At 37.7% G+C, this 25712-nt stretch overlaps 1 protein-coding gene across 1 annotated transcript in view; it reads right to left on the bottom strand.

Moving 5' to 3' along the window:
• Positions 1–25712, bottom strand: part of INTS7 (integrator complex subunit 7) — a 90566-nt gene that overhangs the window by 40654 nt on the left and 24200 nt on the right. Inside the window, exons 5-8 of the mRNA XM_080824120.1 lie at positions 22335–22381; positions 18663–18862; positions 18049–18171; positions 2806–2923 (exon numbers count right to left, since the gene is read on the bottom strand). Coding sequence (XP_080680246.1) covers positions 2806–2923; positions 18049–18171; positions 18663–18862; positions 22335–22381 — 488 coding nt within the window. The remainder of the gene's footprint in view (positions 1–2805; positions 2924–18048; positions 18172–18662; positions 18863–22334; positions 22382–25712) is intronic.

Raw genomic sequence — 25712 nt, 5'->3', positions numbered from 1 at the left:
CTGGGTCATTGGTAATCTTGATGAATACTTTCAAATCACCTATGCAGACATTTAATAATTCACAACCCCACCAGCAATGAATGGCTGTTCACCTACCACTGTCAAAAAACCATGTTATCAAACTTCTGAATCTTTGCCAATCTGACGGATTGGTAAAGTATTTTAGTGGGTTTTTGGTTTTTTTTTGCATTTTTCTTAGGTATGTGTAATACTGAACATATTATATGCTTTAAGAGCCATTTGTTAGTGATAATTTAGACACTAAATTTAAGTTTGTTTTATAAACGATCTTGCTTATATTGAAAAAATCTAATCAATGAAAACATACTTTTGCCTAAGGGAAAATCTAATTTTGGAAAATCCTTGACTTTCATTTCTCGAGAACATTACCTAGTCTGGTTATTTAAGCCTTTTGCTTAATTCCATATACAAACTGCAATTTAATAAAATTTAAAATTCAATAAAAGGACAAAGCTCAAGAAGTGCTTGAATATTATAACCTGACAAAGGCTTACCAATGACTCTGGAATTAGAAAATAAAGAAAAAGAAAGTCATTCTGCTTCTAGTCCCGTTTAGTATAAAAATGAACACTGGGTCAGAACCTTTGGGTTCAGGTCTAGACTAAGGCACGTCATTAAGCATGTGACTTCGGACGTATCGTTGAAACTTTGTAAGCCTCAATTTTAATACTTATAAACTTTCAATGTGCTTCGCTTGAAAGGCTACTTGTAGAGAAGCAATGAGACTTTCCATGGGAAGACACTTATAAATTATAAGATATAATTAATACTCCTGCAGCTTCTTCTAAAGTAGGACATCAGTCAAGGATAGTAACTATAAGCTGAGAAAATGAGACTGGCTGATTTATGCAGAAGAATTCTTCAAAAGTACAATGGGTATATAACAGATTATTGATAAAAAGGGCTGTGATAATACATCCCATGCCTTGTAGGCACGCCCCTTTGCAACGCAATTTTCTAATTCCTTGCCTCAAGAGGTGTTTATGTCCCCACTTATCTGGGCTTGGCCATGTCACTTGCTCTAGCTATTGAGACGTTAAGAAACGTGCAGGCAAAAGACTAAGAAGTGCTATTATAGGCCGCAGGTGGCTTGCCTTCTTTTGACTGCTGCTAGAATCCTGAGACCTTGACAAGGCCAAGCAAGCCTGCTGAGTCAGCAGGAGGAGAACCAAGCTGCTCTGCTGGAAGATTTTCAACCTCCAGTTGGTGAATGAGACCCCCTAGACCATCCAGAATGGTCAAGTTCCAGATGACTGCAGTCTTACAAGTAAAAGCCCACGTGAGATTGGGAGAAGCACCCAGCTGAGATCAGTCAAAATTGCTGATATGCACAATCAGAGCAAATATAACGGTGATGGTTTTAAGGCACTAAGTTTGTTTTTGTTTTTTTAATATTTTATTTATTTGTTTGTTAGAGAGAGAGCACACAAGTGGGGGAGTGGCAGAGGGAGAGGGAGCAGCAGGCTCCCCGCTGAGCAAGAAGCCTGATGTGGGACTCAGTCCCAGAACCCTGGGATCATGACCTGAGCTGAAGACAGATGTTTAACCGACGGAGCCACCGATGCGTCCCTTCAGCCACTAAGTTTTGAGGTGACTTATTGCAAAGCAGTAGATAGCGGACACAGAAATACCTCACAGAATTACTGGAAAGGCTAGAAAACTAAGTTCAGAAAATGACGGGAAAAGCGACCAACTGAGATCACAGCCCAAACCACGTATAGAATTAGTTCAGTGAAGGCATTACCACCACTGTACTGATTCCGCCATGTCACTGCCAGAGGTTCCGTGACAGAGCAGATGACCACCGCCACCGGAGGCCCCGGAAGAGTGCGGCCCCGGTCACTGCTCTAGCACTAGAATGAATTCTCCCACTTCCCTACTTCTTGTCGTTACTGGCTCTCAGTTCAGCCTGTATGACATGGTATGACATGGTATGACACGGCAGCCAAGTCCAGGCCACATGTGGCACCCTAGCTGGCAGGGAGGCCTGGCAAACAGAGTATCGCGTATTTTCATCTTCCTATCAAGCCTTATATAGAAAGAGGGAATTCCCTTCACCCAGCAAGCTCACATGCTGTGAAGCCATAAAAAGGACAAAGGGACACTGCAGTTGTTTAACTACCTCAATTCAAATTAATGGGCTAAAACAGGAAGCAATAGAGATCCCACAAAACCCACATTAAAACAAAACGGAACACTTCAGCCGTGTCTGTTAGGTAGGCAAGCTCCTCGCCGGGCATTAATAAAGGCACTTTGATCGCTTCTGGGCCTTTTGGCTAAGATCAAGTGTAATAAAGGCACTTTGAAGCTAACCCATCTGTAATAGGCAACCAGGAAAGTGTTATTGAACTGGGGTAAAAGTTTTATTTTAATCGTTTTCCAAAGGGATAACATATACCTAAAAGAAGGCCTGTGACATTTGCTTTTAAAATTCGCCACCATCTGGCCTTTGAAATGTACTTAAATCCAAAGGGCACTTTGACTCAGAGACATACGAAAGCAAACAAGTTACGTTAAGTAGCCTCGAAAATATTGTCTCATGTACATATAATTCAAAACAGGGCAAATCTAGAAAAGAAAATACCCTTGAATTATGATCAAGGATGCAAAATGTTATGACCACAGGCATTAGGGAAGAAATCATTTGCAGATAAGTCACTGGCATATAAACAGAGTACAAGACTGAAACTGTTCTGGATTCTAAGGCTTTCCAGAAGAAACCACCGGCACCATCAATAGGAGAAAAGCACATTATCCATATGTTCTCTCCTTTCTTCTCCTTACCTGAAGCTATGCTGAAGTAATGTTTGATGGCAATGGTCCCTGACAATGTGGAAAGGACAGACAACATCCCGAGTTTCAGGCTGTCATAAGGAGTCTGGAGGGCACATTCACAGAGTGCCTGGAATACAGAAGAAAAGGGAACACAGAAGTTGAAATACCTTAAAACTGTCCACTTGTTTTAAGTGTTCTAGCTTTTAGAAAAATCCATCTTCTTGCCCCTGATAAAAAACTGCAGTCAAACTGCCACAGCCAAGAAGACTATCAGGAGACTTGTTAGTGAAATACAATGCAGTTTCCTAGATGGGATCCTGGAATCGAAAAAGGACCCTAAGTAAAAACTAAAGCAACGAGAGCAAAGGATGAACTTTGGTTAATAATAATGATGTACCACCACTGGTTTATTAATTTTAACACATGTGCTGCACTAATGTCAAAGGCCAACGACAGGAGAAATTGGGTGTGGGCTGTGCGGCAACCCTCTGTATCATCTTTTCTATTTTTCTGTAAATCTACACCCATTCTGAAGAATAAAGTCTATTTTAAAAAAATAGATATTTTAAAGTCTATTTTAAAAAAAAGTCATCATGACTGATTTTTTTTTTAATGCACTTTGCTATTTTAAAAAAATTGTTAGAGAGAGAGAGTGAGAGAGAGAAAGCGAGAGTATAAGCACAGAGGGAGTGGCAGGCAGAGGGAGAAGCAGGCTCCCTGCTGAGTAGGAAGCCTGATATGGGACTCCGATCCCAGGACGCTGGGATCATGACCCCAGCCAAAGGCAGATGCCTAACGCCACCCAGGCGTCCCTCATGACTGATTTTTTTATTAAGCCCACTGGAAATTATGTACTATTCAGTCCACACAAGCAGAACACCCACTATACTTTGCTTCATGTAGAGATACAAATATTAGTTCATATATGGTTTGTTTTTTTTTTAAATAACAGAGAATGGCAAACTATTTTGTATGTAAGTGAATGCACTGTCTATCCTCCCCCATTTCGGATCATCCACTCTACTCCTGACTAATGCGATCTGAAGAATTACCAGAAACAAGATGCTCATGTTTCTTTCAGTAACGACAATGATGGAAACGTGCTCCGGTGACTCTTGCCTTATCCTGCACATCTACTCTTAGGACATGTCATATAAATGGTCACATAACTGCCCCACTAAATTAATACTCCACAATATGGAGTATTTATCTGTGGCCTAACAAGAGATATGTCCAAAAGGGATGAAGGCTAAGAGAGAGAAACACTGAATAGGGAAGATTAGGCCAAATTAAAGATGGCCCTAGAAGTTAGGCAGAGTAATTTAAGCTTAATGGGAAAGGAAACAGGAAGCCACTAGAGAGGATTAACATTATTGAAAGCGTGAGGGAAGATAAACAGGTGAGGGCCAAGGAGCCAACCTACAGCCCAGGGCAGTAATCCAGGCAGGCGCTGATGGACAACGGCCTGAGCTACAGATTAAGGGTCAGCATGGAGAGTAGAGGGTGAACATGAGAGGCGTTTTGAAACTAACGACATATGAGGGAATCAACAAGGACTCAGTGACTATTACAAAATTTCAAACCTGATGACCAGAGAATGTTGATTCCATTTATGAAGACTGAGAATTATGGGGATAAGCTAATTTCTGAGGAAGACAGAAATAGGAAAAAATATGAAATCCGAGAAGAAATATCTACCAGGCATTTGGAATGTGACATGTAACAGATTTTTAACTGGAAGACTCGCATCAGAATTCTAGCTCTGCCACCGACCATCTCTGTGATCTGAGCCAATGACTGAAATCTCTGAGTCTCAACTTCTTTGTCTGTAAAATGGGGGTAAAGATTTATACAGAAGTGTTTTCTTTCTTTTTTTTTTAAGGTTTATTTATTTGAGAGAGAATGTGTGTGAGTGGGGAGAGGGGCAGAGGGAAGAGAGCCTTAAGCAGACTCCCCACTGAGTGCGGGGACTGATGCGGTTTAAGTGCGTGACGCAGGAGATCATGACCTGAGCGGAAATCACAAGCCGGACGCTTAACCGGCTAGGCTACCCAGACGCCCTGGAGAACTGTTGTTCTCATATAAAACATCTCTGGAAAAACATAGAAGAAAATAGGCATTGGTTTGCCACTGGGCAAAGGAGTGAGTGGATGGCAGAAAAGGAAGTGGGACATACTTGATGATATCTTGCAGCTTTTGAATTCTGACACATGAACATGTTGGCACAAAAAATAATTTTAACAAAATGTAAGTGGAAAAGCTCCTGAGAGTCAAAGAGCTTTGCAAGCCCCACAAGCTACTGCACTGAAGAGCAGTTCAGAAGCTCAGGGAGAAGGACCAGACTGCCGGAGGACGCCCACGCTGATGGGAGGGGCGCCGCCAGAACAGCGGAGAGTAGATGGGAGGAAGCACCTAGACTCAACTCAAAGACCCAATTCTGAAGAGAAGGGGCCGTGGAGAGTTCAGACAGGATGCAGTTCTGGCAGCGGAAGAAAGGAGCGAGGACCGTTCAGGGCAAAGAAACCAGAGAATGGGTAAGGCTGACAGTACAAACACACTAAAAGGAAAGATGACAATGGCAGACAAGCCTCTGGATTTAGCTCTAAGAACACTGGTGTCATGGGAAATACCTACGCAAAAGTAACGGAACAGATCTAAAGGCCAGCGTCTTAAAGAAAGACTGAAGGACAAAGAAAGAAATGCAGACACGGAGGCTGTTTTTTAAGTACAAAAGAAAGCAGTTTTTAAAAGGGTGATTGTGTTTAAGTAATACCGTAGTCTTATTTATTTATAACAAAATATAATAAATAATATTTTGTTTTTAAATATATATAATAAATATGAAATAAGTATAATAATATATATAATATAAATAAATATATAATATAATAAATTTATAATAAATAAGCCATTTCCATTTACCTATGTCTTACTGCTGAAATTATCCTGCCTTATGCTGTTAATGAGCTTATATTTAGGAATAAAATCCTCAGCCAAATAGCCCCAGAAGTTAAGGACTATGTCTTGTATTTGTAAGTATTCAAAATTATGTCACAGAGTGTTCTGTGTATTAAGAGATATTTAACCTTTTGGGATAATCGAGAAGGCATATGTGAGGCATTTATGATAACAGTATTAATAATTTTTAAAAAGCAAAAAGAATTTTACCATTTAAAAAACTGAGAGAAAGTGTTAGGAAAATTTTTGATACAATTATTTGCCATGTTATGGGTACCTAAAATGTTCTCCGTAAATACATACTGATTTCAAGGTTCGTTAATTCGTATCAGTTAGCTTAACAGAGCACATCACAAAGTTCCCCAGAGATGGCATGTCAATCCTGTTTCAACGAGGAAATCTGGCTCATTTCTGTTCCAAGGACATGATCTATTACAAAACTGTCTTACCAGGTCCATTTTTTATATTCATAAAAAGGAAAAATCTAACTCTTCAAATACAGCCCCCTTTCTCACTCACTACCATGTTCTTCTTCACTGACTATTTGGTCTGAATTTCTCTCTCTAGGCTGGCTTACCTCACCGTTCAACTGAAGCTCTGTCCTGAATTACTGTTTTCTGGGTCAGTTCCTAAATAGGGGCTTCTCTTCTACCCTAGAATGGATTGGCCACCAGGGATGCGTTCTAGAAAAGCATAGCAAAAAGCTTATAATCTTTAAGGTACAGAAAAATGTTATGTTTAAAAGTACTCTATCAAAGATATAACCCCTCTAAATTTTCTGTTTCCATTGTACTAACCCACAAAGAAAAAGATGATTAAAAGAACTAATTCTTAGGCTTAACTTGTCATTCCTCCTAGTCTTAGGTAAGGTACAAAACAGAACTCTCCGGAGATATAAAACCAAAAATAAAATTATGTCTTTGAAAATATCCAGAACAGATAATCTTTCACTTTGTAACAGACAGGTTGTATGAATCAACTTCTTCAGATAAGACTATAACATCAGAATAGTGTAAACTATTGATACAAATTAACACCAACTGAAATGGATATTTATGTTAGTAAGGCATAAAAAAATCCAAACAAAACTACAAATATATGAGAAAATATTTTTGTTCCTTTGAAATTATTCTGTTTTTGACTACCTTAATAATAATGTACTATATTAGGCCTTCATTTTGGGTTTTCAACATTCAGAATCAAAGTATTTTCTTTAAATCTAGAAGGTATGATTCCACATGGAAATTATAATGCCTACCAATATACCAGTAAAAGTAGCAATGAAAAAGACACAATTACTCCTGAAACACCAAACTCAAAAATCAATCAGTGGTGGGTAAGATTGACTGAGAGGAAGAAAGGGAGGAAGAACGAACTTTAGAAGAAAAATAATTACTCTTGGTAACTGGGAGTTGAATTCAAATTTGAAATCAACAAACTATTATCTTGTTAAGGTTTTATCATTATCACTGTTTTCCTCTGCTCCATTTCAATGTTTTCAAAAATATATCTAGGTTCTGAAGTAGTGATTATTTGACCACATCTATTTAAATAAAATCAATACGCTCAGGTTACAGGTACACAAAAAAATACTTTGTGAGAGAGACAAATATTAAAAAATCTATTTTTTTCCAACTAGAATTAACCAAAGGAAAAAAAGTTATAGGAAAGATAAATCAGAATAAAAAACTCAAGAGAAAATGTGGTTTAATGAAGAAATACTAGTAAGCTGTGAAATCAACAAAACATTTAACATTTAAGTCGTCGTTAATGTGGTTACGAAGTTCAGTGCATATATTATGAAAAAATTTATTACAAAAAAGAAACCACTGCATAGCATTAAAAAAAGACAATTGATCATTAAATTGTAGATTATTTTAATAAGATATAGGGGGAGAAAGTGAACGGCAGAAGAAAAGAGGAGATTCAGATCTACTAACATTTGTGACATTTCAAGGACCACACTTTTCAGGCTTAATAGAGATACTCAAGCTCCTAGATTAATATACATTGATTATAGAGAAAGGTAAAGTAAAAACAAAAGTTTAATTAGCATGTAAAAATTATTTTAATTTACTAGAGAATAAAAGAATGAAGAAAACAATCAAGGTAACAAAGGGAAGTAATGGAAGAAAGGATACAAAAAGAATGGATAAAAACAGCATAAAGTTAGATGGAGGAAGAAGTAAAAACCATCAGGTGTATCAGTAAATGCAAATAAGTTATGTTAACTATTTAAAAAGACTCAGATTAAGTCTAAGGAGGTAACTCTAACTGGATGCTATTTATAAGGATGAAACCTAAATGACAGAGAAAGGTTAAGGATAACAAAATTGGTAGACCTAATAAATACCTGCAAACAAAAATAAACATGTAACAATGTTAATGATATATAAAGAATCTAAAGCAAAACCCCTAAAACAGGAAGAGAGGATTCCTTCATATTAATAACAGTTCTATTTGTGCAACAAGAGAGCATTAAGATTTCTAAATTAAAATGGCTAAATACAAACTGGTGTGAGACGCTAATAAACATCAAAACCTCACAGATCAAAAATAGAAAAAAACTAATTTAAGACAGCATACGTGAGTACTATCATCAATAAAGTAGATTCAACATAACTTTATATTGAAATAATATTAGTAATATACAATATTAATGTAATACATACAATATGTAACACATTATATAGTATATATTTACCTACATGTTATATTACATATAATATATGTGATATAATTACATAGAAAATATACCTTCTTTTCAAATCCTTCAAACTACAGCTGACCTTTGAACTATAGCTAACCCTTGAATTACACAGGGGTTGGGATGCCAACTCCCTGTACAGTTGAACTTTGGACTCCCCCGAAACTTAATTACTAATAGCCTATTGCTAACTGGAAGCCTTACCCATTAAACATAAACAGTTAGTTAACACATATTTTGGAGGTTAAATATATAACATACTTGCAATAAATTAACCTAGAGAAAGGAAAGCGTTACTAAGAAAATCATAGGGAAAATATATTTGCAGTATTGTACGGTATTTATTAAAAAAAAATCCATGTATAAGTGGACCTGTGGATTTCAAACACATGTTGTTCAAAGGCCAACTGTATTTTTAAGAAGTGTTCCTATATCGGCCACAAAGAAACTTTAAAATTAAAAATTAATAACAAACGGTTGGCAACAACAAAAATTCCATGAATACAAAAAACTAATCACTTCAAAAATAGAAATTTCCAGTTACAAGATAAGTAACTAGGGATGTAATGTACAACATGGTGACTATAGTTAACACTGCTGTGTGATATATGGGAAAGTTAAGAGAAGAAATCTTAAGAGTTCTCATCATAAGAAAATTTGTTTCTTTTTATTGTATCTATATGAGATGACAGATGCTAATTTAGGCTTATTGCAGCAGTTATTTCACAACAAATGTAAATCAAACCATTATGCTGTATTCCTTAAACTTATACACAGATGTGTGTCAATTACATCTCAATATGAGTAAAGAAGAAAAAAGTTAACTTCAGGGTCAAAATTGCTCTCCTGGAAATTAAAAAAAACAATCATAATACTGCTAAAAACCATGAAATACTTAGGAATAAATCTAATGGAATGTGTACAAGAGTTGTATGTGGAACACTAGAAACTGCTGATGAGAAACTGAGGAAGACCTAAATAAATGGAGAGATATACCATGCTCATGGATCAGAAAACTCAATACTGTTAGGATGTCAGTTCTTTCTGAATTGATCTATAGATATAAATACCAATCAAAATCCTAGCAAGCTTTTTTGCAGAGGCTGACAAACTGATTCTAAAGTTTGTATGAAAATGCAAAAGACCTAGAACATCGAAAATAATTTTGATAAATACAAAGGTAGAGAACTCACACCATCTGATTCTAAGACTTACTATAAAGCTACAGTTGTTATCAAGATGGTGTGCTACTGGGGCAACTGGCTGGCTCAGTTGGAGGAATGTGCAACTCTTGATCCCATGGCCATAAGTTAGAGCCCCACACTGGGTGTAGGGATTACAAAAAAAAAAAAAAAAAGGCCGTGTGCTATTCACCTAAGAATAGACATACAGGGGCACCTGAGTGGCTCAGTGGGTTAAGCCTCTGCCTTCGGCTCAGGTCATGGTCCCAAGGTCCTGGGATGGAGCCCCACATTGGGCTCTCTGATCAGCAGGGAGCCTGCTACCCGCACCCCTCTCTCTGCTGCTCTGCCTACTTGTGATCTCTCTCTCTGTCAAATAAATAAATAAAATCTTTAAAAAAAAAGAATAGACATACAGATCAAAGAAACAACATAACTCAGAAATAGACTTACATAGATACAGTCAAATGATTTTCAACAAAGATGTTAAGGTAATTCAATGAAGAAAGGACAGTCTTTTCAACAAATGTTGCTGGTACAACTGGCTATCTAAATACAACTCAATCCCTATCTTGTACTATATAAAATAGGCAACTCAAAAAGGATCACACAGAGTTAAATATAAAACCACAACTACAAAACTTTTGGAAGAAAACACATGGCAAAGTCTTGTGACTTTTGGTTCAGCAAAGAGTTCCTAGATAAAACACAACCTAAAAGAGGGGGAAAAAAAATACAACCCAAAACTAAATCTCATCAAAATAAAAGAAATTCACTCTCCAGAAGATACTGTAGTAAAGGCACATACTAGTAAGAAATTCTTACAAAATTCACAGCCAATAAAATATTTGTATCCAGAATATATAAAGAACACAATAACAAGAAGACAACAACAACAACAACAAATGCATAAGAGATTAGAATAAGCACTTCACCAATGAGATACCAATGACAAGCCTGTAAGATACTCAATATATTAATCATTAAGGAAATGCAAATTAAAACCATGATGAGATATCACAATACATCACAATACACTTATTGAAACGGCTAAAATTACAGTCACAGAATAGAAAGTGATAGCAAGGGCAGAGAACTAGAACTCTTATATACTGCTAGTGAGTATGTAAAATGTTACAGTCATTATGGAAAACAGTTTGGCAGTTTCTTACCAAGTTAATAGTACATTTACCATACAACACAGTAGTTCAACTCCTAGATATTGACCAAGAAATGTCTCCAAAAGAACTCTACCATAGTAGGTTGATTTATAGTATCAAATCCAAGTGTCCGTCAACTTGTGAATGAATAAACAAACTGTGGCATGTCCATACAGTGGGATACCACTTAGCAATAAAATGGAATGAATTACCGCTTAATCCAACAACATGGATGAATATCAAAGAATTGTGCAAAGTCAAAGAAGTCAGACTTAAAAGGCTATACACTGTATGATTTCATTTACATTCTAGAAAGGCACTATTACAGGGACAGAAATCAGATTGGTGGCTGTTAGGGGTTGGGGAAAGGACTGACTGCAGAGGAGCCTGAAGGAATACAGGACATTTTCCTCACCCCAAAAGGGATGAAAATGTCCTATATCTCATTTGTGGTGGTGGTTCCATAACTACAGACATTTTTCAGAACTCACTGACCAGTATACCTAGAAAGGTTTCTGAAAGTAAACTATACCACAATAAATCTGATTTTTAAGAAATGCATTTCGGGGGCATTTGGGTGGTTCAGTTGGTTAATCATCTGCCTTCGACTCAGGTCATGATCCCAGGGTCCTGGAATTCAGCCCCACATCGGGCTCTTTGCTAAGCGGGGAGTCTGCTTCTCTCCCCTGTCGCCCTTGTGCTCTCTCACTATCTCTGTCTCTCTCAGGTAAATAAATAAAATATTTTTTAAAAATGTATTTCAAGTTAAGGGCAATGAGAGCACTAGAAGACAATTTATGGAAAAAAGTGGGCAATCTGCACTGAGGGGAAAATTAATTGCCTTAAGTGCTTTCATTATTAAATAAGAATAAAAATAAACGTTCAAGCACTTAAAAAAGATAAGAAAGCCATGCTTCTGCAAAGTCTAATTAAGAAAATGGGGATATAAACATAAACAGTAAGAAAAAAATAAAAATAAAATTTCAAACACAAAAATACCAAAAAAGTATAAAGATTCTCTATATTGATACTAATGAACCTGAGAAGTGAATTAAATGGAAAATATTATCAAAACTGGTTCAAGAAGAGGTAGAAAACTTTTATAGGGCAACATCCATGTAAGTAATTGGAAATATTCTCAAAATACTATCCCTGGAGAAAGTTCCAGGTTCAGATGGACTTATAATACATTTTAAGCAATATCTTCAGGAGACAGAAAATTTCTATGTCAAAGCTATTCACCATTCCAGAACACAGAAAGAGAAAGCCCCCAATTCATTTTACTAAGACAGCACTACCCCAACCCTACAGTCTGCCAAAGTATACAACAAGGAAAACTGTAGAATAATGTTACCTTTAATTAGAGCTACTCTTAAAAAAGCATTTTTATGTATGGGCCAGACACTGTATGTATATACATGGCTTCACTCAAATCCCTTAACTCTCTGGCAGTCCTCTATTCCCCTAGTCTAATGGCATTTCTATGTTTCTTTAAATTCTTCCCATAATAAAAACAAAAAGCAAACAGACAACATACACTTTAGCAGTCCAATCTCAATTCTTTGCTCTTTAAAGCAGAATTCTGTTATTTTTTATTTATTAGTTCTTACTTAAATTCCAGTTAGTTAACATATAGTGTTAATACTAGTTTCAGGTGTCAGATTTAGTGATTCAACACTTCCATATATCACCCGGTGCTCAGCACAGCAAGTGCCCTCCTTCATCCCCATCACCTATGCAACCCACCCCCACCCATCCCCACCCACCCCCAGCTTCTCCCTAGTAACCATCAGTTTTATTTTTTTCAAAGATTTTATTTATTTAGCTGTGTGTGAGAGAGAGAGAGAGAGGAGCAAGTGAGCACAAGTGCGGGGTATGGCGGGGGTGGGGGGGAAGAGGCAGAGGAAGAGGAAGAAGCAGAATCCCTGCATGAGCAGGGAGCCTGACTCGGGGCTCCATCCCAGGACCCTGAGATCATGACCTGAGCCAAAGGCAGATGCTTAAACAGCTAAGCCACCCAGCCGCCCCCATCAGTCTGTGCTTTACAGTTAAGAGTGTTTCTTGGTTTGCCTCTCCCTTTTTTCCCCCATATGACCGTTTGTTTTGTTTCTCAAATTCCACATGAGTGAAATCATATGATATCTGTCTTTCTCTGACTGACGGACGTTGTAAAGCAGAACTCCTTTAAAAACACTCTGTGTATTTACTGTCTCTGATATCTCTCCTGTTTTTCCGATCAGTCTTGTACTCACAATACTCCAATAAAACTGTTCTCATGCAGGTCATCAATGACTTCATTTTGCTAAATGCAAAGGTGAATTACAGTCCTTACCTCCTAGAGAATACAAATACGGGGCAGTATCTCACACAATGGACTGCAGCCATCTTCCTGTAAAACTATCTTGACTTGTCTCCTACCTCACTGGCTGCTTCTTATCAAGCTGTTTTGCTAGTTCTCATTTCATCATTCCCTGAATTTTCTCATTTATTCTCTCTCCCTAGGTGACTCATCCAGTCTCATGATTTTAAATACCACCTATAAACTGATGACTCTCATGTTTACAACTTCATCTAGATTTGTTCATTAAACTCCAACTCCTTGACACCTCCACTTAGATATCTGACACAGTAAACTTTATTTGGTCAGAAATGAACTCCTGATCTTCAAGAAATAAGCCTCACAGAATCTTACCATTCCAAGTAAATTTGTTAAAGCCAAAAACCTTGAATCATCCTTTCTTTCTCTTATACTCTGTGAATAATTTGGCAGTAAATCTGTCAGCTTTGCCTTTAAAATATATTCAGAATATTACCACTTCTCCCTGCTATCTTCACTGCTTCCCCGTGCTCAGATAACAATAGTATTTTCTAATTGGATTTATATAGTCACCTCCAAAATCTTTTTCTCTGTTTCTGACCTTATGTCCCTACAATCTAGTCACAGTACATCTAAGTCAGAGAGACTCTTTCAGAACAAGTTGCTAATGTCCTCTGCCCCCCAGGCTCCCAACCCCTGGTAACCACTATTTTACTCTTTGTTTTCATAATTTTGGCCTTTTCAGATTCCACGAGTAAGTAATATCATACAGTAATTGTCTTTCTCTGTCTAACTTGGGATGGGGGGTGGATAAGACAGATGTTGTTTAAGGGTACAAACTTACGAGTAGTAAGTCCTGGATATCTAATGTATAGTAGAGTGAATATGGACAACAATACTGTATGATAATCATCACACTTGCCAAGACCCTAGAACTTAATTATTCCAACCATTAAAATTAAGAAATGATAATTATACAATGTAATAGGGTGCTAATTATCACTATAATGGCAATCATATTACAATATGTAAGTGTATCATGTCAACATGCTATACACAGTGTTGTATGTCAACTATATTTCAATTAAGAAATAATAATGGCCTGTGCCAAAGGACTCACAGGCCCTAAATGATCTGCAAGCTGCTCCATCCAACCTCCAGCAATCTCTGACTCTGCACCCCTCATAGTCACAGTGACCTCACACTCATGAATGCTCTCAACCACAGGACCTTTCTTGCTCTTCTCTCTGCTGGTAATGGTCTTCTTTCAGAGGCTCATGGAGTTGCTGGTCCCTCCTTCAGGTCCTCGCTCAAGTGCCAACTTCTTAGCGAGAGCTCCCCTGACCACCTTGCGCAACACGGCAGCCTCCACCTTCCACACTCACTCATTCTCTTCCTTGACTTTTTCTCCACAGTATGTATCACTATCCAGCCTCTCCACCTACCAGAAGCTAGTCCAAACCTTCTATAGAGAAATTCTTCGTCAGAGAATTCCCACACACACTTTTCCAAGGAAAGGGAGTAGCTCAAGGTAAAAAAACAGCCAAGTATGTAAGGAAAAAGGGTACTACGAAAGAGGGCCAATAGAAATCGAGAGCGGAGATATATCTGCCAAGACTTTAGATGAGCAGGAGAAATAATTATTGAACTAAAACAGGAGAAGTTATTCACAACGCAGCCCGAAGAGATGAAAAGATAGAAAAAAGAATATAAGGAACATGGGGGATTGACAGAAGGGCCAATATGTAACTAAGTGGAGATTCAGGAGGAAAGGCAATATCTGAAAAAAATTATGGCTGACAATTTCCCAGAACCACTGAAAAGCACCAATCTTAAGATTCATGAAAAATCAATAGTCTAGACAGTTTAAATAGAAATCTATAATCGGATGGTTCATAGGGCAGAACGTCAAAGAGAAAAATTTTAAAGCACGAAAAAAAAATTCCTTCAAAAGAGTACTGCTAGTCTCAGCAGTAATAATGGAAATCCGTAGACAGTAGAATGGTAGCCTCGATGTCCTGGGCATTCTACTCCCAGAGAAAGTGTCTTTCAAGGTTGAGGGCAAAATAAAGACATTTTAAGACAAGTATATAGAGCTTACCACTACAGACCCTCACTAAAGGACTTTCCAGAGACAGAAGGAAAAGTGCCCCAGAGAGAAAGCCTGGGGTGCAAGAAGAGCGAAGACAGTGGAAGGTCCAAACGATCAATGAATTTATAAAACAAAACCGTTTGATAAGGTAGAATTAAGGCACACGACAAGAATACATAAGAGGGGAGGCACCTTGGTGGCTCAGTGGGTTAAGCCTCTGCCTTTGGCTCAGGTCATGATCTCAGGGTCCTGGGTTCGAGCCCCATATCAGGCTCTCTGCTCAGAAGGGAGCCTGCTTCCCCTCTCTCTCTGCCTGCCTCTCTGCTTACTTGAGATCTCTCCCTGTGTCAAATAAATAAATAAAATTAAAAAAAAAATAATACACAAGAGGTTAGAGTGTTACGAATGAGTAGTGTGTTATAAGGTCTGTGCAGCAGAACTGATATAGGACATAACAGAAACATAAAGATGCATTAAAGAAAGATGGGAAGTAAAACAATGATAATCTTTTTTTTTTTTTTAAGATTTTATCTATGTTTTTGAGAGAAAGAAAGAACATGAGTTGGGGGGAAAGCAGAAGTAGCAGACTCCCCGATGAGTAGGAAACCTGATGTGGGGCTTGATCCCAGGACCCCAAGACCATGACCTGAGCCAAAGGCAGGCATTAGGCCAACTGAGCCACCCAGGCGCCCCTATAACGATGAAAATCTATCACAGAGACACATCCAGGAGAAAACTAAAGTAGCTACATTAACATCAGACAAAAGAGAGGAAGGCAAAAGCTGTAAAACAGAGATCTAAAGAAATGATATAGCATGTTCATGCATTAGAAGACTTAACATTGTAAAGATACCAACTTGTTACAAACTATCTTTCCATTCAATGGAATCCCATTGAAATTATCAACTTTTTTTCTGACTTTTTTTTTTAAGTGAAACTTGATCAGCTGCTTCTGAAATTTATATAGCCTGCCAATGACCACTGAAGTGCAAGTATCCAGAATATACAAAGAATGACTACAAACCAACAGAAAAAGAAGACCTGAATAGCCATGTCACAAAAAAGGAAATCCAAATCATCAATAAACACATTAAAAGGATATTAAACTTCTTTAGTAATTAAGGAAATAGAAGTTAAAACTACAACTTCTAAACTGGTAAAAATCTAACGACGTAGATCAATGGGTATTCTCTTTATTTGGAATGTAAATTGGTTCCATCATTTTGGAACACAGCTTGAACTTATCCGGTAAAGCTGAAAATATACATATCCTCTAATTCAGCAATTTCACTCAGAAACTCCTGCACATTAAGTGCCAGGAGATAAACTGAAGAATGCTCGTAGCAGCATTGTTTGCAAGAGCCACATGTTGGAAATAACCCACCAAGAGCAGGTAAACTGTGGTCCATTCCATATAATAATGGAATACTACACAGCAATTAAAGGGAAAAAACATGCAACCACATATATGAGTCTCATCAGTGTAATGTTAAACACAAGAAATAAAAAGAAAAAGCAAACACTATTTTTTAGGGAAGCATATATAGGTGGTAAAACAATAAAGAGTGAAAAAATGATCATCACAGAAGTCAAAATGGTGGTTTCCTTTAGGCTGGCTTTACAATTCTGATGAGGGAGGACCCTGCCAAGGAAGGTGGCAGGCTTCCGTGAGCCTGCAATATTCTGTTTCTAGTGGGATGGTGGCTACCTTGCTTTTATTTACAATTATTCAAACTATTATATATTTATTTTACATAATTTTATGTATGTGTGAGCTATCATACAATAAGGAGAAAAATGAGAAGGGATGATCCAGTGCCTTCACCGGATTCGGTTCCCTCTGGTGGCTGAGTACATTCTCTTCTCGGAAAGACTGTACTATTTAGTAGAAAAAGCATTAGAGGACAGAGCCCTCTTAATTAAAATCTTAATTAAGTCTTCTTAGGAAGCTCTTTTAAGCATATTAAATCTCTCTGAACCCTAATTTGTTCATCTACTAAATGCAAATACTAACAACTGCTTATCTCTTGGGATATTTGTGACTATCAATCACAATATACTGAAATATGTTTAGAAAACTGCAAAAAACAAATTAACACAGCAGCTTAGTTTCATAATCTGAAATTCAGAGGGTTTTTTGCATGGTAGCTATGATGACACCAAGAGGTAATAAAATCCATGAAAATAAAGGTCAACTTCTAACAATCTTCCATTTCACTTTAAGAAGCATTTTTTAGAAAATGTTGCATCTGTTAGCAGTAATGGATAAACAAACAAAAACCTGTTCTGAGAAAAAACAAATTTAAACATTAACTGAACCTGGAAAAAATGCTATAAAAGATGCCACATTAAATGTCTAGAGATTGAGACCTGCTCTTGTATTTACAAAAGAAAATTTAAGACTGTCCTTCCTCTCCATGAAAAGGAAAAATATACTTTGCTGAGTTACGCTTCCAGCACCTTCTCTCTCTAATAAATCACCGTCAGCACCAACTGTTCTCCCTAAAGTGAGTAAAGGAGACAGGAATTAAATAAATGATTTCACTGGGCTTCTATAATCCACCTTAGTGCTGCTATGGGAAAATTCTTAAGAAATTGAGAGGCAAGTCTAACTCACTAAAAGAAACTAAAACATGAAAGGATAAAAGTTTTACGTATTTACTTTGCCACTTTAAAAAACAACATCTGCCACAAATATCAACAATGCCCTTAATTATTTTTCATATTCAAACATTTAAAAGATGACAAAGATGATACAAAAAGTGTAAAGTAAAATGATTTTTTACTTGTTGTATTATTTTTCTCTATAAAATATTAATGTTCAAAGTTCTACATACCTGAATGTTTTCCCTACTCCAAGTGTGTGGCGTTTTATTGGCAAGTAATTTCAGATCTTGAATAGCAAGTCTCTTTACTGCTTTCCTAGGGTCATTCTTCAGATACTGCAACAGAAGCTGAATCTACGAAAAACACAAGTCATTCATGAACAGTACTGTCACTGAAATTACCATCAGGGATGTGTAGTATAATTTAGTAAAACTTTTAGATTTGAGACAGGACTCCCCTCCCTTTCAATCACAGCCCTGTCACTTCTTAGCCATGTGTCCATGTTTGGGCCACTTTCTCTTCATGCATAAAAATATACTATTCCTTAACCTGTAAGGTTCTAGCCCAGGACCTGGCTTTGAATACTCGATTCTTTCTTTTCTCTCCTGCCAACCCCACACTCTGCCATGTACCCCCACCTCCACCTTTTGTTCCTAAAAGGCTCCCAAGAATTAGAACTGTGAATACAGAACAGAAAAAGCAGGCAAAAGAAAATGAAAGCAATCTTCATCAGAGAAGGCACCTTAATATGATCAAAACTTATGGGTTACTTTTTTTTTTCAGTTTATACTTAATATGCAATAGTTTACTGAAGAAAAAGCAGTTTAAAGAAAACTGAAATTACCTGCTTAGGTGTATCAACCAAAGACGAAGCCGCAAGCAGAGTAAAGGTGTGCAGAGAGACAATCACCATCTTGGTGGAGGGGTAGGATGTGACCAGCTGCTGCAACAGCTGCCGGGCGCTCGATGCCAGGATTGCATCGTGGTGCATGTGCTGGAGGATGGGGATTAACTTCAGTTTCAAGTCTACTGGTGTGGCCAAACCTGGACACAGAGGAATCGTTAGGGACAGACTCCTGACTGTCACCCTTGGTAACATTTCACATTTAAAAGGAATTCAATTAGGGATGCCTGGGCAGCTCTGGCGGTTAAGTGTCTGCCTTTGGCTCAGGTCATGATCCCAGGGTCTGGGGATGGAGGCCGGTATCAGGGCTCCCTGCTTGGCGGGGAGTCTGCTTCTCCCTCTCCCCTTACCCTCTGCTCATGATCTCTCTCTCTCTCAAATAAATAAATAAATAAAATCTTAAAAAAAAAAGTGATTCAATTAGCAACATGGACTATTTAAAAACAAAAAGTATGCTAAAGTTATGTTTATGACATTAAAGATAATTATACTAGACCTAACCCAATTAAGTTTAATAGTTGTTTTTTTTTCCCCCAAAGCATTTATCTTAACATTAGTTTTTCGGTGACTGTAAGGCGACATGCTGACAGGAGAGAATTCCTTTAAAAGGCACGCTAGAACAAAGTCATATTTGCTGTCTATTCCTTCTCATGGCATGCTAAAAAGAGATGTATATACAAGTACACATACACCTATATATGCACATACTCAATGGCTACAATTATATTTACAATTTTACTTATTTCCTTCAACACTAAGTCAAGATCTGGATGTGAACACACTGTACGTGGAGGGGTTCCGAGGTTCTCTGAACTTTGGGTAGCAATGCCTTTTTTCATTGCCTACACAGCTGGGACTCCATGGGGATTAACTCCAATGCATCTTTTACTGTCAACACTGGAGCTACACAAACAAAAACCTCTCTTCTTCTACAACATGGCTTTGTGATCACAGGGAACAAAAAACTGTCAGTCATCATTTACTGCATATATGCCAAAAGCTAATTTATACTCTGCAGACCACTGCTTCACCACTGTGAAGTAACTGTTAGTGTAAATACGTAAGAAAGTTTCAATATCCGGGGGTGGCTTACATCAACAAACTCCCTTGCTATTTGGCCTCTATTTAAGTCTGGCCAAAGCAGAGAGCCACCAGAAATGGCAGGTAGAAAAATGAGGTCAGAGTACTGACTCCCTGGTTTTCTCTCTTCAGTCATACATATGGTGCTTATGTTACTAGTATTTTGTCCCTTAAAGTACCAAATGCATTTGACACTGGGGACCATTCTGTCTCTAAAACTCCCTCCCAAAGGCATACTCTTCCTGGTTTTTGTCCTTCCTCTGGCTGTTCCGTTTCAATCTCTTTGTACTCATCTCTTCTACCCACACTATAATTTCTGGTGTTCCTTGGGGATGGTAATAAATTTTCTTCTTTCCTGAGTGAAGTGATATAATCCCACGGCTTCCATTCTCAGCTGTATGCTAAAGACGCTAAAGACAACCTCGTACGCCTCCACCCTGCCCCTGAACTTCAGATAACAGAAATCCCATGACTCCTGGTCACCTCCCCTGCGATGTACAGTTAGAAGCATGCTGTAATTAGGGCCAAAGAGAACTTCTGATCTTCACCACAAAACTGCAATTTTCCCATTTCAGTATATGACATCCTCATCATTATCACTCCTCTGACCCTGGAGTCTTTCTTGATTCCCTTTTCTCATACCCCACATCCAAATTTATTAGCAAAGCTTTTAGGTTCTATCTTTAAAATATAACCCAAATCTGACTATGCCATTCTGCTTCCACTGAAATCATGCCGGCCCACTTCCACCACCATCTCTGGACTGGATTATCGCCAAGTCTCCTAAGTATTCTCCCTACTTAGGCCTTTGCCCATGGCAGACTCCTGTCTCCTATCCCTCCCTTCTTCCTCGGCAAATCTGTGCTCCACCCACCAGTCCATGGAATTCTTCGTGTTCACAGACATTTTTACTGGTTCAGAGACACTCAAGAGATTTTACTTTGCAGAAGCACAAGCAACTTAAAATTAAGTGTAAGGATACTTTATTCCTCAAACTCCCACACCATTTCTTTATCTTGGGCTCTACCCTTCCCCCACTTGCCCTCACTGCCTTTCCTGTACTTTTTCCCCCTTTCTCTTTCAACCCCCTAGTTCCTGTTCTTTTGCTTCAAATTTTTTATAGCTAAAACTTAAACAATAATGAGTCTTAGGTGTACAAATCAATATGTTCTTACATATCAATAGCCATCACCCAATAGACAATAGTCCAGCGCCTTAGGAGGCTCACCTCTCCGGCTTCCATCCACTCCCTTGCTATTTGCCCACAGTTTGGGTTTAGCCAGTGAAGAGCCCCAGCAGGGGATGGGAGGGAGAAGAAAGAGGACAGAGTAGTTATTCTCTGGATCCCTCTCTATGGGGTCACATCAGGTCCCCATCACACTGAAGGTCAGTTTTTCAAAGTGGCCTCTGCACACGACTCCAAGTTTCTGGGAACCATTTCCTCTCTGCACCTTTGGATATATTATCCCCTACGGTTCGTCCTGCTTACACCTTTGTAATTGTTCCTTCCTTCAACCCTCCTTGGATTATTTTAATTTCAGCATGACATCTATTTCCTGCTGTGATCTTGCCCGATAGAGCCAGTGTTCAATAAAAACTGCTCAGTGAATGAGTGATGGTTCCCTTGAATGACAGCTTTCTGCAGGAGAGCCCTTTTGTGGCAGGAGAAAAAAAGGACAAAGGAAAGGAGAACAGGACAAAGCTCAACCACTATATCTTGGTTTTCAAGTAATTTTAATGTGGCTCCATTTCCTCTTCTGTAAAACAGACATAACAGTATTGCCTAGCCAAGTCTGCCAAGTTGCACTATTCACAGGAATGCCTCATAGAAAATACAAAGAAGGTGGTGTTCTCTGAGCTGCGCAGTGCTGGAGCCCCGGGGCTCCCTTTAAGGACCAGGACAGGAGTAAGTGGGGCCAATACACGTGAAGCATAGCATGGAAGATGAGATTCGAAAAGTAGGGCCTTGAAGGCTACGGTAAGGAATTTGGATCTGAGTTTACTTGCAACTGGAAGACACTGGAGGAACATTAACAGAGCACGGAGACAGCGCCAGAGCTTCTAACAGCCCTCTGCTCTCCCAGATCAGATTGCTCTTCCCCTAAATATCTGTATTTCTCACACAGATATCACTTCATTAGAGGCCTTCCTTCATCAACATATACAAAACATAAAGTGCCCCCTTCCACCTTGGGGTGTGGACTCTACTCTGGGGACTCTATCCTTTTAGGGGTGCCTGGGTGGCTCAGTGGGTTAAAGCCTCTGCCTTCAGCTCAGGTCATGATCCCAGGGTCCTGGGATCGAGCCCCGCATCAGGCTCTCTGCTCCGTGGAGAGCCTGCTTTCTCCTCTCTCTCTGCCTGCCTCTCTGCCTACTTGTGATCTCTGTCTGTCAAATAGAAGATGCTTAATATTATTGGAATGAATTAGTGAATGAACGGTGACAAGCACATAACTACTTAATGTTAAGAGCTATTACTATTAACATAAATCCCAATAAGTCACTTCATAATACTGAATGAAACATACATACCTTGAATCATCTCACTGATTTTGTTACAGATTCCTACAGCAAAATCCCTTTGGAAAGAGAGAAGAGCAAAAACTTTAAAACCAAAAAAATTATACTTGCCTAAGTTTTCTAAGGACATAAATAGAACACAATCAACACAGGAGAAACATAATACTTCAAGTCGTAACTCATATTCCAAACGTCAGGTACTGGGGGTAGGGTAAGAAATGCAACTGAAACCAAAACTCCCACCAGCAAATGGGCTCATGCCAACACTGTTTCCAAGCAGTATTCAAGACAAGATGCTCTGATTTATGGGTGCTGTCGCAGTTTGCATCACTGAGTGCCACTGTCTGAAAGATTCAAGGTCATTACCTCAGTCTATGACATTTTAGGATGTGCTTTTAATTAAGAAAAGCTTTTAACATCATAAGCTAATTATTTAAGCAATAAAATATATCTTGAATATTCTATATTTTAGAAAAATAGACTAAGTATGAAGTAGGAAATATGGGCAGAATCTTACCAAAAGCCAAACTATTTAATGTTGGCAATTGTTTTTTTTTATATTTATGTATGTGTAAAGTGTTTTCCAAGGTGCTGCTTTTGATTCTGACCCAATAAAAATGACACTGAGTGCTGCAAAAGTTATTAATAACATGAATATTTGGGATAAGACACATTATATTTAAGGAAATATAATAAGACAAGATGATCAAGCTTGGCTCATTTAGCCATGATAAATGATATATAAGATATGAAGTACTTCCCCTCACTAGTTCAATGGATGTCTACATAAAATATTTTCTGCCATTAAGATATTATTTGCCATTTTCAATTCCATTCTCTCATAAGCGAATACTGGAGTTTTCCAGAGGCTATATGATGAATAATGACATCATCTCTTGACAGCTAATGGAATGTGTCATTGTGCATTCTTGTGTTTCCTAGAATTTTCTAAGGTAGTAGGTTCAGGTTTAGTATACAAATATATTTTCTGAGCTTAACTCAGTTCTCAACTCTTCTCCGGTGCTTTTACTGTATTTGACATAACTATTATTATTTCTATAACCTCATTATCATCCAATACATTATTTTGAAATCCTTAAGTTTTCCTTATGCTTATAGAGAAACATATCAGGAAGTACACATTGCCATGTTTTGCAATAGAATTCTGAAAGATTTTTCTAAGATTTAATCTAAAATTGCCTTTTTAGAATTTAACAATATTTTATTCCAAATAAAGTTTATTTGCTAAGGTTTTTTTTTATACTTAAAAATGAATAACTGGCTTGACAAAGAGTTTAGAAGACTCATCTTCTGAACACACAGCTGTACTGTCTAGGTCTAAAGATGCTGAAAAAGATAAAACTGACATATCAGAGAGTTTCCTAATTCATGGAAGTAAAGAATCTGTTCTAAAGAAAAGCAGAACTTTAAATAAAAAAATATGACTAAAGCGATCCTTCGATTTTTCAGATGTTAATAATTTGGCTTATTGTGCCTTATAAAATGAGACGTTTCAGAAAGTATTACATGGTACCAGTTAACTTAAGGCTTCATTTTGAGACTAATTATTTGGAATTTTAAAAAAAAGCCTGAGTATTTCAAATGTGCTCTTCGAAAGCAAAATACCGATTTTTAAACCAGCAATCGTAAGAGGGTAAGTTATCGTAATGCACTGGCTGGAGAAGCGCACGTAACAGCGAAGGAAGGTCTGCAGCTGACCACGCTTAATACCCGGGTGGAAAGTCAGTACCAGAGATCAAGGCGTTGTCACTTTTCAGCATTAGAGTAACTTATCACATACAAGATTTAGCTGCAAACATGAAGACTCACTTAATAGCTCACCTACAGAATTTTATCTCTGCCTCACAAATGGAAAATCTACAAACATGGCCAGATGTGCTCTTTTGCTTGTATGAGCATCACCTAACAAGAGGGCATCGTCATTTATGTGAATTCTCAGCAACAATCCGTAGCTGTGCTGAAATTTTCAGAGCGAGTAACGTTTTTTAAAATCTCATGGTTTTCCTGGAACATCAATGCTGCTGTCTTCACCACTGGTACCAAAACAATGAGTAAAATTCCTGGCACCTTAGCAAGAACCAAGGCACAGTCTGACTGTCCGAGCAGCCACTGCATTCTTTACCACTGTGCACTCACACTAAAAGGAAAGGAAGGAAGGAAGGAAGGAAGCCAGATGCACTTACAAATTTCCTTGATAAAACAGTAAAAATTACTAATTTTATTGAATTTCAACCTGTGAGCAAGTGTCTTTTTAATATTCTCTGATAAAACAGAAGCCACACATCAGGTACACAGTGGCTGTCTCCAGGAAAAGTGCCATGTAATTATTTGAGTTATAAGATGAACTAGCCCTTTTTTTCCCATGAAACCTCATGGTTATTCAGACTTGGCTATCTGGCAGACATTTTCTCAAAAGATGAGTAAAGTTGGCTTGTCAGTTCATGGAAAATAACTGGGAAAACTTTTTGCCGATCTGAGTTTCTAAGCAAAAATTAGAAGAATTTCAGAAAACATATCTATCATCATGAGCTTGACAACTTAATATCTAAAGAATTTCCTGATAAGACTGGTGGCAAGTAACAAATGGGATCCTTTGGTATCATCCTTTGATATGATACAATGAAATGGGTATGATACAATGAAATGGGTTGACGTTTGGAAGACCTGCATAATGCAGTGAACCAATGTTTCCAAAAAGGCCAATGCAGAGATTATAAAACCATACATGGATAAAAGATTCCAAAAGATTTCAATGTACTATAGTACAAGTTCATGGATATAATTTTAGAGTCCACACTGCAATTAACCTTCAAGAAACTACCACTTGTCTAGTTTTTGTATAACATCAAAGAAAAATATCCATAACTACTCATAAAGCCTTTAAAAATACTCTTCTCAAAAAAAAAATACTCTTCTCTTTTCCAACTGCGTATCTGTGTGAGGCTGGATTTGTTTCATATATTTTATTGTAACATACAACAACAGAAATGTTGAATACAGAAACATGTAAGAATCCAGCCAGACATGAGAGTTGGAAAATGTAAAAACAACGACAACGACGACAACAACAACGCTATTCATCTCATAAAAATGCTTTTTTGTTTTGGAAAACAATGATTTTCATAGGAGTATTTTTACATTAACATATTTAGAGAATTGTTGTTTTAAAAATGAACATGTATTTTTAAAATTTAGCCATTTAAATTTCTAATACTCTAATCTATATAGTCCATGTGAGCAAAAACAGCTCCATGAGGACTTCAATAATGAAAAGTATAAAGATGCCAGTCTGAAAACTACTTTTCTAAGGTATCAGTTTCATACTTGATAAGAAAAAGTTGGGTTACAAACGTCTTTTAGGTATAAGAG

This window comes from Martes martes (assembly GCF_963455335.1).
Source record: "Martes martes genome assembly, chromosome: 15".
Lineage (NCBI taxonomy): Eukaryota > Metazoa > Chordata > Mammalia > Carnivora > Mustelidae > Martes > Martes martes.
This window is presented reverse-complemented; position numbering and strand designations above follow the sequence as displayed.